The sequence below is a fragment of the Haplochromis burtoni genome, unplaced genomic scaffold (genome assembly GCF_018398535.1).
Source record: "Haplochromis burtoni strain Fernald_Lab_line unplaced genomic scaffold, NCSU_Asbu1 Contig_180, whole genome shotgun sequence".
In the NCBI taxonomy this organism is placed as follows: Eukaryota; Metazoa; Chordata; class Actinopteri; order Cichliformes; family Cichlidae; genus Haplochromis; species Haplochromis burtoni.
In genome coordinates, this window is record NW_024582541.1 from 1,132,645 (window position 1) to 1,148,386 (window position 15,742).

Sequence of the window (15,742 nt, forward strand, 5' to 3'; positions counted from 1 at the left end):
ACGGTTTCAGTGCTCGTACAGTCTATGTTTAGCCGATATGTACAGATATGTAATTTCTCATTCAACTACATTTGATTTATGTGTTTAGTTTACTTCATTGACAGAGTTTCATTTAAATTCTAATATCAAATTTCGACATCTGGTGGAAGTATATGACTACCCAGTTGCTTTACATTGTATAAGCTATTATACAAATGCACTGCATTTAAGGAAAAATGGTTTGGTAGATAGATGAACAGCATGATACTTATAAGGCAACATCTTTCAGCCAGCGAGGCAGTTACAAAAGTGTAAGAGATGACGCATGAACCTAAAGATTGATACTCTGGTCAGCGGTGTGAGACTTCCTGTTTCCTGTGTACATCCTGATTGTTAAAATAACAGCGGTAGATGTATTTTTCCTCATATTAAAATACATCGAATTACCAAGCCACTATTTTGACTAACGAGTCTGTACTGAGCTTTCTACAATGGAAAAGAAACAGTAAGTGCTGATAGAGATACGCTCAGTCCAAAAATAGCTCCTTTGGTAGGGATATTTATAATATGGTAAAAATTACCCTGATGATCTCATCTTTATGCACTGGGATCATGATCTTTAAAATTTGAAAGATAATGCGTAATAGGATATCCCAGCTTCACCTGCGTCAGCTTATATTAGAGTAATGTAATGTCTCGTGTGTACGTATGAAAAACTAAAGTGCTGAAAGTGCTTCTGGAGAGGCAGTCCCTGCTCGACCTGTTTGACTGAACCTTTGACTTACGTTTAAACGGTGACGCGATCTTCACTAATGCCCTGGGAGAATCTGGCGGTGCTTCCAAAATTGGCTCGAGCGGGTTCTGTTCTGAGATCTGCCTCTGGGTGGGACTCCGGGCCTGGCCTGAGTTTGTCGCAGATCCCGCTGCTCTGGGAAGCGGAGTCGGGTTCTGGTTTGCTGTTGAGCTGGACGCGACTGTAGAGTCAGAGGCCGGAGACGGGCCGGGATCGGTCAAGGATGAGCTGCTGGGCGTCCTGTTTGGTTGAGCAGGTGCTGCCGTCTCCGCTTCAGGGCTGCCCCACGTGGAGGTGCCACTGCGGCCGCTCACAGAGCCAGATTTCACCAGGAAGGAGACGCCGCTGTCCTGAGAGGCTGTGCTGCAGGTTCAAGTATTTTAAAGAGTTTCCACTTTTTAGTATTTGTAGCCACTGAATATTTAACATCATATCATAACATATCTTAAAATATAAATATCTTTGATATGATTACTGCACTTATTACCTACCTGTTTGTCTTGGAAAGAGGGAAGTGATATGCAGACGAGGAGGCTGTGGAGGAAGAGGAGGAAACAGTTCTGCTCAGTTTCCCCTTTTCTGGGACAACGGGAGAGGGCAGAGACGCATCCAGGACCTCGGGAAGTTCTGGGATCTCGAACGAGAGAGCTGATCAAAACAAATAAATAAAAAGAGTCTTACTCATTGCACTCAGCTGATGTAAACGTTCATCCCCGTTCACATCATCTACATTCATCTTTGACCTGCTCCACTTGCCACATGCACAGTTTCCTGTGCAAGGGTGCATCTAAGGGTGTACTAAGTTTCTGAGCGGGTGTTGCAGAGAGGTGAAAAATAACACAGGCTTTATTCATTTCCATGTTTTTCTCCCGTATTCTTGACAGAACAAAGCAACATTCATATTAACTGCAACTCGTGTTTTTAGCAAGATATAAAATACAATAAAATAATTGTGGTTATTGCAAATACGAAAAGAAAAAAATATGTTACATTAAAACCACCCACACATGAACTGTGGTTAACAGCAGACTCAGTCAGAGCAACTGATATTGTGTAAAAGTGATTCTGTGAAGATCTGTATTGTTTGCGATCTGGCTTTCTTACCAGATAAGTAAGTCACATACATGTCTAAGGGCCCAGTTCTTCATTTTTCTGTATCATATCATATGCCCGCATCAGTGTATGTATCTTTTAGCCATGCTGAGCAACAAGTCTTCAAAGAACAACTTTCAGTTTACATTAAGAGTGCATTTACCTTCGGGGAAGAGATCAGAGCTGTACTGAATAAGAGGCTCAATGACTGTCACCACCTGGACTGAAGAAGCTGAAGCCATGTCAAAGAGAGCAGCTTCCCTAACGAGGCAAAGTGATTGAGAGAGCAGAGAAGGACTCACATAAAGCACAAATATTGTTAACAGTGTAAGAACAGGAATAACTTGGAATATGATTAAACACACGTACCCCTCAGCTCGCGGCCAGAGCAGGTTTGGTCCCAGGACGATGGCGATGTTACTTGGTGTCATTTTGTTTATAGCCTGCTGCTCAGATAACAGAGACAGGAACTGGACCAGGTACCTGATAAGCAAGAAAAGAAGATGGAAAGAAAAAAATGAAGAAGACTTATAGACATATTAACACAAGATATATGAAGATTGAAATAAATATAAGACTTGTTGATTTCCTCTGCCATGTTAGCAACACTGAGGCTGTGCTTTGAAATAAGGGTAGTATGAGCCAAATGTTAAGCCATTTAAGGTGGGCAGATATATCTGAGTGGTATCAGATCAAAACTTTGTTTCTCTGCTTTAAGTTCACTGCGTAGCCCACTCAGTGGTGTTACTTTTATACCTCCAACATGCACAATGAAAAATGTCTGAACATTTGTTTTATTTCAGCGCACTGAAATAATAGAAGCTGACTCTAAGTAACTGAGGGACAGGTACGTTTATATTCCAGGTCTAAAAAGTACACACAGTGATTTCATGATCACTAAAATGTGTTCAGAATTTGCAGTGTGATGATGAGTCATCCCATAAGTCACACTGCTCTCCCTAAACATAAAATGCCTTAAAAGTATCACTATTTGTATCGGTATTAGCAATACTGGCCCTGTATTGACTCGGTATCAGATTAATACCTAAAGTTGCAGTATTGCACAGCACTATTAAGCCACACATAATGATAACATGTTGATGCATAGTTCGCTGACTTGGTTGATGAGGTATGGTGGTCCTTAAAGGTCAAAAACAAGAAAACAGCAGCAAATAGAGAAATTCTGCAAAAGCATGCAAAACACAAAGGAAGTAAAATAAAACACAAAGGAAGTAAAAAAAACACAAAGGAAGTAAAATAAAACACAAAGGAAGTAAAAAAAACACAAAGGAAGTAAAATAAAACACAAAGGAAAGAGGAAAAATGGCAGCAAAAGCTCCAAAATAACGTGACAGCACAGCTGCAGAAGTGAGACGCTAACAGTAAAGGGCTAACAGCAGGCATGTGTCCACAGTTACATGAATCATGTGATTAAAACACACATTACACAAAACATCAGGGGTTTTTTTTTCACTTCTATTGTGTTTTACTAAAATTCCTTTGTTGTTTATTGGGTGTGTCTTGTGTTTTTGTGTGTTTTTGCAGTGTTTTTTCTATTTGCTGGTGTTTTCTTAGGTTGCAGTGCATTTGACCTCTCAGGTCCACCATACACAGAACCAACAGAAGCTAATTCAAGACACATTAAAAACTAACTAGACATCTGAGCAGAAACTCAAGGGCCAAAACTGAACCCAATACATCTTTTTTATATTGTCTTAACCACACATACTATATATATACAAAACAAAGAGCCATCATGACTCATGAGCCAACAATACTGCTGAAATATTTCAGTTAGGTAAATTTAAAAAACAACAACAACTTCTTCGTCAGAACATTTGATCGTGTGAGTGCAAAAAAAGAAAAAAGCTATTCACAGACTACACACCTGAGGTTGTTGTAGTTTTCAGGTGGCAGTTTCTTTAGAAGTATCTTGAGTTGTTCCAGCTTCTCTGACAGCTCTTTCTCCCTATGGGGTCAGAGGTCAGAGTTAAGGAACACACCACAGTCAAAATGAGAAATGTAGAAATTGATTTTGTACAGACCCTGCTGCTTTAAACCAGTCGTTGTAGAGGTCAAACGTCATTAGAGGTTCGGGAAGTTCTCGGAGGTAACACTTCAAAGCTCCTGTCGACACATTCAGAAGTAAATCCCACCGTTAGATAAAAACACATATATTTATTAACCCAAAATATTCCATTTTGAATTTAACCTTCTTGCTGTTTTCTCAACATAATCCATTAATAAACACTTTTATATTGCACTGCTATAAATAATTCTAGCGCACTGAAATGGTGTTTTTGATGTTCACAGGAAGCTGTGCTTGGAGCAAACAGAAGAGGAACTGGGTTGTTAAAATGAGCTGTGAAAGTCACATTGGCTGGCCAGATGAGGAAGAGCCCTCATGACGGGAAATGGAAGAGGGCACAGCCTCACCTGCCACGGCGTGAGGGTCCATGCTGAACTCGCTGTGGTCCACCGTCCCTTGATTCAGACACGTCTTCAGCCTCTTCATCACCGAGGCTGCGGCGGCCAAGCGAAACAGACCCTGAGGAAAGACGACGGTTCATGAAAAACGGGAGAAAAAAAAGAGCGTTCGAGCGGTAGAAGTCGCAACCAGCCAGCAGTCAGTCAGTTCAAATCAACATAACCAGGGAAAGCCCCCACGGCTCAGAAAGAAAGTGTTAACACCCTCTTTACTGATTATATACGTTTAGACACTGATTTTTTTCCACCCTTTCAGTTTGTCCATACAGTTTGTGCTTAACATGCAAAACTGATTACTTTCCCATCAATCTTAACTGTACTTTGTAGTTACTGCAAATGAACAAACATTAACACACCAATGCTCTAAACTTCTTTTTAATTTTTGTGAGTAAATCTGACTCCAGTTTTGCAGAGCTGCTGGCCCGTACACGTTGATTTATATAGGACCTGTGATGTTAATTTGGAGCTCTTTTCTTTGTTCCTGTGATGCTACACTAGCTTTGGTTCAAAAGAATCAATATTCATATAACACTGGGCCTTTGTGCAGCTCCTCAATTCAGCCGATAGCTGAGCCGTGAGCCTGAGAAGACCATGTGATGCATTATAGTGATCCAAGAGTATACAAAGTGTCTAAATTAGTGCTTAGAGCAGCATAAATCCTGAGAGTTACATAACAGTAATAACCTCAGAAAGCAATATGATGTGCACTCAGGCTTGGACGGTGCATAGCAATTTAAGTGGGCAATGAAAGCACTTTTAATTTGCATATTTCTGGGTCTGCGTGTTATGACTGCGAACACTGTGCGGTACCTCCTCTCTCATGCCTGTTCTCAGCAGCATGTGAATACACTCCTGGATGGGCGCCGCGATTTCTCTGTTGCTTTGAGACAAATGTGAGAGCAGAGGCTCCCCGTAGACCTTCTGGTTGGAGAGGCTTTGTGACGACTCTGCAAAACACACAGCAGGCATGATGACACGTATCGCAATATTACATCAGTGCAGCGGATGAAACGCACGGACCTGAGAAAACTCGGATTACCTTTTTGACTGTGATCCTCTTTGAGTTCACTGATGTTTTTATCCAGGAACATGTGAGAATTCTTGTGGTATTCTGCCTGCAGCTCGAGAAGCTATTTTTTGACCAAGAGAGAAGCAGAGGCGGTGGATATAAAAAGAAACAAAAGTCAAAGTTAAGAAAAAGGTCACATCATTACCGTAACGGTGACTCACACGAATAAAGTAATTTGCATAGTCATCCTCCTTAGTTGCAAAGTGATACAGGTCTGCAGAGTACTGGTCCTACAGAGACAACAGCAAAAGGTCAGAGATCAAGACGACGCCATTGATTCCAAACAGGCGGAAGACAGACACTTAAACACTTGTACCTTGATGCTCTCCAGCTTCCTCCAAGCTTCTTCCATTTCTTCCCTAAGCCCATCCTGCTTTGCCTGAGGTCCAGTGCTAGCCTGACTCCTGACCACACATACACACACACGCCGACACATAAAAAAATTTGAAAAATTGTGGGGTGGGGTGTGTGGTTAAAGTGCAGGATATTTAAAAACCTCACCTCATTCTTGCATTGTTCCAATCTGTTGTGAGCTTTGCAAACTGCTTTTTGTTCCTTAGAATTTCAGGTAAATCATCCTAAATGGACACAAAAAGGGAAAAAAAATATTTTATGTGATCATTTAGTTACATCTAGAGGATTGTGCATGAGTGTAGTCTATATTTCTAAATAATCACATACAGGGGATGGGCAGAATATAGCAAAGACTTAACAATGACGTTCAAGTGGCTACAAAAGCACAAGTAGTTAACTCATCTAGCATTTAACGACCTCCTCTGTACCTATAATGACGAGTTTTGACACCTCAGTGTACATCAGTAAAGTTGTGGTTTGATGACCATTTGAACAGTTTGGGGGGGGGGGTTCCAGTTAATGTTTGATGCAAACTGAGTCATTTTGTTCAACAGGAAAGGGAACTATGAGAGAAACCCTTCTGTTCATGAATATTAATGAAGGAGCTTCACGGGTTAAAAAGTTAAAAAGCACTTTTAGCCTAAATTATATCAGAACATGTTCTTGGTTTTGCTCATCACTGATCTTCTGTTCAGCAACATGAACATTAAGCTGTTGTCACCTCGCTAAGCTTGTTTAGTGGCTCCAGGACCTCCTTCTCCACTTTCATCTCAAAGTCTGCCAGCATGTTGGCCAGCATCTTCTCCATGAAACAGCACATTTCCAGCACCCTCCTGTCACACACACACATGACCAAATCATAATAAATATCCACCTCAAATCTGATATACTGTTTTGGAAATATATCAGAAGACATGCTATAAATTTCATTTAAAAGTGCAAATAATCAGATAAAGCATGTTCCTTCAGATTTAAACTAGATAAATCAATATACAAAGCAAATGGCATGGATGCAACCCATCAGGCTAACCTATTACAGCGCTAAACTCTAAATAAAGCAGATGCACAGAGCTCTGGTAGCAAGTCATAGACAGCATCCTCTTTCTTTTTTCACCCAGAACTGAAAACTCGAAAACCTCCACACTACAGTCATGAGGTTTTTGCATGACTCTAGTGTCAGTAAGAGCATTGGAGTTCAAGTACAGAACACAGATGGATCAATGGAGGGGTGGAAGGGTAACTGCAGAAGATCAAACCTGTCACCTGATTGAGGACTCTGCATCGAAGTCTTTCAGACTTTCTGCCATGCTGACAGACAGAAGCATCAGAGGAAGTTTTTTCTGTAGAGAGAGGAGGACATGTGACATTTTTCAGTAACTAACAGAGCATTTCCATAAACCACGCAGATGCATTAACACTGCTACCATTCGTTTTTCGGCCTCCAGCCCCGGTTGACTCTGCATGCAGCTCTGCAGCTTTTTATGGAGGACCTGAGCTGCCTTCCTGGCTGGTTCAATCCTCTGCTCCACCTTTGGTCAAACACACATACGGTGAACCTTAGAGCGTCTAATGATGGTATTTAATTTATTATTTTACTGCTATAAATGATGTGTGCAAACGAAAAATGCTATTGTTGCATAAATTTACATGAAATAGAAAGTGGGTGGTAAGTGAATGTGTCCTCTAGTAGAGCTAGTAGAGCATCGCTGTGGTAACCATTGACAATATACAGCTATGGCTATAAACCACACTGTATCTTGAATAATACGTTATTCATAACAGTATAAGAATAAAAGAAATCTGTAAGGGTAAAGCAGATTATTTTTCTCACCATAACCAGGTCTTCATGTAGAAGGTCGGTAGCATCTTGTGACCTGCAAAAAAAATGATATTAATTTAGAAAAGATCTGCTGTTTAATGTATTTTTTTAGCATGATATCTAATGCAGCGGTCCCCAACCGCCGGGCCACGGACCAGTACCCGTCCATGAGTCGTTTGGTACCAGGCTGCAAGAGTTGAGGCTCGGGGTTAATCATTTTTATCGATAACTCGGTTTCCTTGGGTCTTTCCCGCGTGTTATTTTTTTTGGTACTGGCACTGGTGTTACTTACCGTGACACCTTAAAGGGCAGTCTGTGAAAATATTGTCGGACATAAACCGGTCCGTGGCGCAAAAATGGTTGGGGACCGCTGATTTAATACATATAATTAAGCTAAGGATAACACGTGTCTGTTGATATTCAGTGTTTTCTAAATTTATTTAAATCAACTCAATTAAACATGCAACCTTGGACTGTGATATTGTGCTGCTGTTTTTATATTCTGTGGCTGGTTACTCAGCTAATCAAAATGTGAAAAAATTCTGTTAGCTGTAGCTAAAAAGAAATAAATGTCAAAAAAATAAAGGGGCTTGAAATGTACATTTTGACTTAAAAATCGTATCGGTCTCAATGTTTGAAACCAACCTGTAACCTGTGCTTAAAACGGAAACTTGAAAAATGCTAGCATTAGCATGCTAACGTGCTCACAATGAACATAGCCAACATGACATCACACACTGGTTTTGAAGTTTAAAGTTTACTATTTCAGTCATTGCTATCTTTTTTTACATATATATTATTATTTTAAACTAGACATAACAAACCAGACCTGGACTTTAAGGCTGGTAAAAATGTAAATACACCATTACTGCTTCTAGGAATTCAGAGGATAAGTAGCAGAGAAACTGTTAAAAACCACAAGAGCTACATTTAAATTAGTATCTACAGATTACACAAACTGTGTAATCTTTTCATCTTCATGGAAGTACAGCTATAAAAAGATCGAACAAGTGTGGCTTGTTTGGAAAGGTTCTTAGCAGAAAGGCTCTACAAAAAGAACATTTCAGCTCAGCACGGTGGCCGTGCCTGAAAAAAGTACAAATCTTCTGGAGCAATGTCACAGCTCCATGTTTGACCAAAAGCCCCAGAGAATCAAACCCAGAGCTTTACCCAGAGTATCGACACAAATGTCTCATGTATTAAGCACGATGGTGGAGGGGTGATGATTTGGGCTTGTTTTGCAGCCACAGGATCTGTGAACCATGCAACCACTGAGTCAACCATGAACTCCTCTGTGCACCAAAGTGCTCTAGTGTCAAACGTGAGGCAATCTGTCCGTCAGCTAAAGCTTAGGTCAGAAAGGACATGCAACAGAACATGATCCTAAACGCTGCAGCAAACCTACAAGAGAATGACTGGAAAAGAATCAAGGTGTTGTAGTGACCACATCAAGTGCAGACATCAACTTGAATGAAATGCACGACATGTGAGAGAAGAGTGGGTCAAAATAATTCCGTAACGATACGAGAAACTGATAAAGTCATACAGAAAATGAGTACTTCACACTACTACTTCTACAAACTGTTGAATCATGGGATGTACAGTTAAATCTAGTTTTCTAGTTCATTAATCGGGTAAAATACAGTTTCAGCCATTATTACTCATTTGTGAGACTAGATAGTGGGACTATCCAAAAGTTGTCCAGTTATAAATAGAGACCCAAACATCAAGTAATACACATGAAACACCAATATAACCTAACATAACCGAAATATCATGAATATAGTCATGAATCTTTCTCATATATATGTGGACTTGGACGATGCATCACACCCTGCTGACCATCAGAAAGAATGCCACTTTAAGGCACTTCTGCACTGGCATCAGTCTTTTATATACAGTCATTTAGCAGGTAAGTGATGTTTACCATGTTGACTATCTCAGTTTACCATGTTGCTGTGCTAATTAATATGTGCTGATTAGTCACAAACATAAAGTACAGCCCCAGTTGACTAGACTTGCTTTCAGTAACAAATCAAATGAAACTTTCACCAAGAAGTCATCGCAATTTTTTGGTGTATTTGAGCACACCACGTGATAAAGTTATTTCTGTACCGGGTAACTGACTTTCCTACTGTTTCAGTGCAGTGGCCTCGCAGTTTGCGCCTCTTCTGCATGGGGGACATAAATATATCTAAATGTGGGGGTGGTAAAAGATAAAGGACATTTTAGGCCTGAATAACATGCGACACCATGACAAGAGCCTAAGCATGGGCGTGTAGGGTAGTGCTGTGGTTTATTTAGCACCAGGTGGGGAGGACTGCAACACCACAAGTTTCTCTGCTGTCACAAGAGGAGGCAAAGCAATCTACAGAGAGCCGATAAAAGTCACTGCAGCCATTATGTTTGTGCTAAGCTGAAAGGAAACCAAGCCCAGTTCACAAAGAGTTCAGTTATGCTTCAGTACTTCTAAGGTATAGTTTTAATTCCTCTCGTGAATCTAAAATCTGGCCTTTCGCAACACAAGGAGAAGAAATCCTCAGTAGGTGCTTGTTTTAGAGCACATATACTTTATTAGGAAGTGTATGTGAGACCTTAGAGGTGTATGTGTTTAGATCAGTGTGCAATATGTCTATTTATATGTGTGTTTATTTCATCAGAGCTCAACGCTCCAGTACAAAGTGAAAAGTGCTGTTCGTGTTAGTTGGAGCCCACGTTGCCCTGCTGCAGATGCACGCTGCCGAGTTTATTATTAAACCAGAATGCGTCAAAGGTAAAGGGAGCACAGCCTGAAACCACACTCCTCTAGCCCTGCTGCATGCAAGCTTGTACCAAGAAAACCAAATAGCGCAAAGGTGCATGATTTAGTCACCCACTTCTTTGCTAACGCCAGTCACTCAGTGGTAGTCAACCACAGGAATGCCTAACATAATCTGGCACCTACTTTCAACTTTAAGGTGTTGTGCAAAAGTCTTAAGCCATCCCATATTACTTCATTTTTTTGCAAGGAAAACAGGAAATGGGTGTTTACTGAAACATGTGCAAACCTGCATGGAAATACAGTATATAAGGCAAAAACAGAGTTTTGAATAACTACCAAGTCTGTTTTTCATATGACATATTTATTCTTCATGGCAGTTTGAACTCTAGTATGCAGGTTTTGTGTAGTCTGTGGCTCGTCTGTGAAGCACTTTGTTGTACCTGTGACTCTTAAATGTGCTATAGAAATAAAATTGAAATTGAAATTGAAATAGTCTTCGGGAATAGTTCTCTGGGCTTCTTGGAAGATATTCAAAGCTGTACTTGGGATTTTGGTCTTTTGTTCTGTTCTCTGTCCAGATGTTCCCAGACTGCTTCAGTGATGAGGTCCGGGATCTATAGAGCCCAGTGCATTACTATTCCACTGTGTTCTGATACTGCTCTGACAACGTGTTTGGGTCTTGAAGACAAATGAAGTCAATCAAACACTTTCCCCGTGCAACATGGCTAAAGTCCAGTAAATCTATGAGTTCTATCAATTTTGACAAGCTCTCCAACACCACTCGCTGAAATGCAGACCCAAACCATGACAGAGCCTCCACCGTGTGTTACAGATAAACTCTCCTGACCTGAATTTCAAATTTGGATTTAACACTCCATCAGACCCAACAATTTTCAGTCCACTTCTTGTGTAATTAGGCATACCTCAGCCTTTTCTCCCCGTTTCCCTTCAATAAGCTACCTGCCAGACACCCTTCCACTGAATTTCTAACGAGGCTTTAGCGAGCAGTATGTGAATCAGCTGAAGAGCCTTCAAAAAGCCCGGAGAACTGTTGTGACAAAGGCTTTTATTTTCCAGTTAATGTTTGCACTGTTGAAATATCAGTTTAGCAATTTAAAAGCAACCTCCTGACAAAGAGCCACCATCTTTCCAGAGTGTGTTTCTAACATTCACCACAACCTTGAGTCAGTTTCTCTGTTCAGAAGTGCTCAGCCGCTCTGAGTCCGAGGTTTCCCTCAAAATCCAAACAGTATGAGTCACTTTAAAGAGGAACCAGCTACTTTACACACTTCCATCACACTGAAAGTGAGAACGTACAAAAAACCAAATCAGATTATCAAACTGATACGAAAACTGCACTGAGAATTCCCCTCCCTCTTAGCGTTAAAGAAAATAAAGTCTCAAAGTAAAGCGATCCATCGTATTAGTAACGCAGCGGTGGATAATTTTTCATGTAGTCTGATAGCAGGAGTGGCATTAAGGTGACTGGTAGTATAGGATGAGCATAAATGACAAAAATAAAGCAGAGAAGTCTCAGTGATATTTCCCTACAGACAGCCACCGAATACTACTGTTCAAGCTGATGTATATTCATTACACTATGGTCACGGCTGTGGTTACTGATTTCTTTATCTAATGCGGCAATATGTAACTCAAGGGACATCTGTCTTACACGACGCAACGTTTGGCGCCACAGAAGACCTTAAATTTACTTTAAATGTGATCATAATGTCGTTTAAATGCAACATTCAGAATACAAGTTCAGGCTTACCTTGTCGCAGTGCCCAACTGCTTCAGGATGCTCAGAGACTGCCGGAGCATGCTGGCAGCAGAGTCCAACCAGCCTTTCTACCTGACCTACCCACTCTTGATCGACTCAGCAAGGTAACCTGTTAATTAAAAAAGAAAAAAAGTGGAGGAAAAGTCCACACAGGCTCCAGGCTGCGTTACTGCATCAGGAAGAGAAAGCACAGACCGGTGGCTCTGCCTCTGCTTTGTCTGGTTTTTGTGTGTTTATGCATGCGCGTTTTGGCCTTCAGTTTTCGTTCTCGTTTCAGGAGCACGCTCTCAAGTCACGTCGAGCACAAGTCAGCGAATGAGGAAGTTGCACAGATGATATGCAGGCTGTGAGAGGGAAGAGAGATTTTTTTTTGTTGTTGCATTGTCACACTATGATTTGACAGTCTAAAATGACACATGATGTGACAGAGAAGAATGAGTGGGACTGTGTAGGTATCATTTGACTTTTAACTACATGAAAGGTTGATCCGCCTTTGCAGACGGATATCTCATGAGGAATAATTTGCGCAGCGCTGCGTTTGTTTGTTGCATCTTGTAATTAGAATGATGCTCGCCCACTTAAAATATCCTTCAGGCACGGCTGTGGTTAATGTGTAGTTCTGTAAACTAAGGTAAAAAGGATGTGAAATGGCCGAAAGAGGAAACTGAGCTGCTGTTTGTAACATTTTTTTCCTGTCAGCTTAAAAGTTATTTCCATTTTAACGAGTCCACTCTATTCCTCTTTAAAAATCTGGGCATTTTAATTTTTGCTTCAGGTAGTCTGCTTCCTTTTCGGTTAACATTTTTAGATCTTTTGGATTTTTTTTGGTTGTTGTTTTGTAAACACAGCACTGACTTTCTGCAGTCTCTTTAAGTTTAGCGTCAAATAAGCCTAACTCGCCTTTAATCGTGTCTGAAGTTACTTTACTCGTCCTTTTAGCTCCGTTTCTGGATTCGAGAACCATTCTTATAATTTGGGATTTATTGTTCTTAAATTTATGGTGATTGCAAATCGTGTCTCCATTCATGGCACACAGATGTTTTTATTCTTGTTGTTTCACTTTGACTTTAGATTTAGGCAAGCAGTCACAGAGGGCTCTCCCCTTCCTGTTTGGGCTCAGACACTCTTAGTACGAAATCTGTTACCAAAAACAAAAACTACAGTAAGGACACGTTAATCCCATGAATGAACTAGAAATGAATAATGATGCCTTAAAAAAAATTAAACATTACTGTACTTGTTAAAGTTTTACATTAAAGTTTGTAGAGTGTTTGCAGATCAACATTGCGATTTTAACAAAATGCCCTTCATAACTCAACTAGGAGGCACATGAAGTCAGCTTATCACAGCCATTATGTTTTTCTGATGTTATTTTGTGATATTATTCTGTTACTTGTGTAGTGTTTTGCAAACAGTAGATAAATTATCTTTATTTTCACTGCTCATTCGCTGAGGGTTAAAAACTGCACGTATAGGATTTGCAGTGAAATGCAATACGCTTAAAAATGTTGCTGTATTTGCTCCAAAATACCTTCCAGGAGGGAGCTATGACAGTTCTCCCTTTGGATCACGGTGAAATGGCACCTGAGCTTTATTTCCAGAGCTTTATTTCCACTTCTTCTCTTTTCTTTCAGCATTGACACTAAATCGATCAGAGGGTGCAAGTGAGATTGAACCAGCCCTCAACTGCCACATGCCTGGTGGCAGCATTGTCAAAATGCACATGACAAACAAACTGAGTCTTTATTTTTAGCAGTTTCCTGACCATTTCTTTTGGCTTCGAGTCAAATTACATTTCTGCAACACTGTGGGTTTCATACAGCACTGTGCAAACATTTTGAGCAACCCCTCGCGCCACCCCAGACTTTTTTGGTTTTTTGGTCATGCTTTAAGGCAACCTTGAGTAACTCAGCTCAAAGAATAAACTAGTGTTGTGTCTGCATATGAAGTATGATATTTAAGTTGTATCTTTAGGTATTTTGTTACTAACAACCTATCAGGAAAAAAATTAAAGAAACATTTTTTTCCAATTCTTTAGCTGAAGCCATGAAAAATACCAAAGATAACACAGTTTAACAGGTATAATACAGTAAAATATAACTCAGAAGTATCGTCAGTGTCCTGAACCATCTGAAAAACATGGATGCTCTGTTGTGGTTCGGGGTTGCATTTAAGCTGATTTTGAGGATCCTGTCAAAATTGATGGAATTCTTGATGCAAAAAAAAGCACCATTTGATGTAATACCATACAGAAAGTGTCTGATTGGTAACAGCTTCATTTTTCAGTATGACAATGATCCCAAACACAGACAATGGAGCACTTTAAGTCATGGATTGGTCACCCCAGAGTCCAGACCTCAACATTATTGATGTAGTGTGGGATCATCTTGACAAACAGCAGAACAAAGAAGACCTTTGAATGTCCTTCAAGAAACCTGGAGAACTATTCCTGAAGACTAGTTAAAGAAATGACAAGAAAGGTGCCTGAGAGTTCAGGATGTGTTGAAGAATAAAGGCACTCATCCCAAATACTGATTTTCAAGCTCATTAGAATCACATAAACTGTTTTTGCCTCATTTACTGCATTTATTTTTGCATATTATATTTAATCACTGCACCCATTTACCCATTATCATATATACATTTTGAATTAGGAGTGGCTTGAGACGTTTGTACGGAACTGGACATAGTTTCGCATCTGGCACAAGTGCGCTATTACTTTCAGGCCCATCCAAATTAATCTGTTTATCAGAACAACATGTTGTACCGTGTTAGGTGAGCAGATGAAACAGTCCAATGCTTGCAGTTTAAATTAGATGCAGCAACGCAGCTGATCAGTTTATTGTTTCAAATCACTTCAAATACATGAGGGAAAACACCTCTTACACCTCATGGTTTCAACAGTTTGTCCAGTGAACATCGTGGAAAACACCATAATTTTGTTCAAGATAATTTCCAACGCACCACATAATGACCAATTTATTATGTTCACCTGTTCAGTCTAGACAATTCAGCTGCCCTGCAGAAAATCCTCTTTGTGAAGTTAATAACATTCGGGGGTTTTTTGCTCCGTGAGAGGAGCCGGGCCATCATCTGGAAGCTGTTTTTAGAGGTGCTTATGTATAGAAGTGCATTACTGCTGAGTGGTAATGTACCTAAGAAAGTATGTGTATGTTAACTGTAGCACTTTACTGACAGAAAAAACAGTGAGCTGGTGTCATGTAAACTTTAACAAGGCAACAAAAGACACTCTGCTACAGAAATACAGAAGCTGTCACTAGAAACAGCGTAAGGCCAAAAATACTGAGGATGTTTCAGATTAAACTTTTAAATACAGATTCATCACCTCCACCCCCTCCAAAAAAATAAAAATAAAAATAAAAAATTATTTTAAAGGAATTTCATGGGCTGTTCCTGGTGGTCTAAGGCCAAGAAACATGAAGAGTAAGTTGACTGAAGGTAAGAAAGTACTGAAAACAATCACGGGACATAAGACAAACCAAATAACAATGTCTCGCTGTGGTGGAGACAACAGCCAATTATTTCCACTCTGTAAATTTCCAATTAAAAATCTGTTTTCATATCAATGGCAAACGGGGGGGGGGAAG

General features: G+C 40.2%; 1 protein-coding gene across 1 annotated transcript in view; it reads right to left on the minus strand.

Annotated features, from left to right (window-relative positions):
* sh3bp1 (SH3-domain binding protein 1) overlaps window positions 1-14,550 on the minus strand; it is a 16,093-nt gene extending 1,543 nt beyond the window's left edge. Inside the window, exons 1-17 of the mRNA XM_005934398.3 lie at window positions 12,126-14,550; window positions 7,606-7,648; window positions 7,199-7,303; window positions 7,038-7,114; window positions 6,496-6,607; window positions 5,922-5,998; window positions 5,737-5,824; window positions 5,582-5,650; window positions 5,391-5,481; window positions 5,162-5,298; window positions 4,301-4,412; window positions 3,910-3,991; window positions 3,753-3,833; window positions 2,234-2,347; window positions 2,028-2,125; window positions 1,264-1,420; window positions 765-1,135 (exon numbers count right to left, since the gene is read on the minus strand). Of these exons, the coding sequence (XP_005934460.1) occupies window positions 765-1,135; window positions 1,264-1,420; window positions 2,028-2,125; window positions 2,234-2,347; window positions 3,753-3,833; window positions 3,910-3,991; window positions 4,301-4,412; window positions 5,162-5,298; window positions 5,391-5,481; window positions 5,582-5,650; window positions 5,737-5,824; window positions 5,922-5,998; window positions 6,496-6,607; window positions 7,038-7,114; window positions 7,199-7,303; window positions 7,606-7,648; window positions 12,126-12,175 (1,864 nt within the window). The 5' untranslated portion in view covers window positions 12,176-14,550. The remainder of the gene's footprint in view (window positions 1-764; window positions 1,136-1,263; window positions 1,421-2,027; window positions 2,126-2,233; window positions 2,348-3,752; window positions 3,834-3,909; window positions 3,992-4,300; window positions 4,413-5,161; window positions 5,299-5,390; window positions 5,482-5,581; window positions 5,651-5,736; window positions 5,825-5,921; window positions 5,999-6,495; window positions 6,608-7,037; window positions 7,115-7,198; window positions 7,304-7,605; window positions 7,649-12,125) is intronic.
* Between the last annotated feature and the right edge of the window lie 1,192 nt (window positions 14,551-15,742).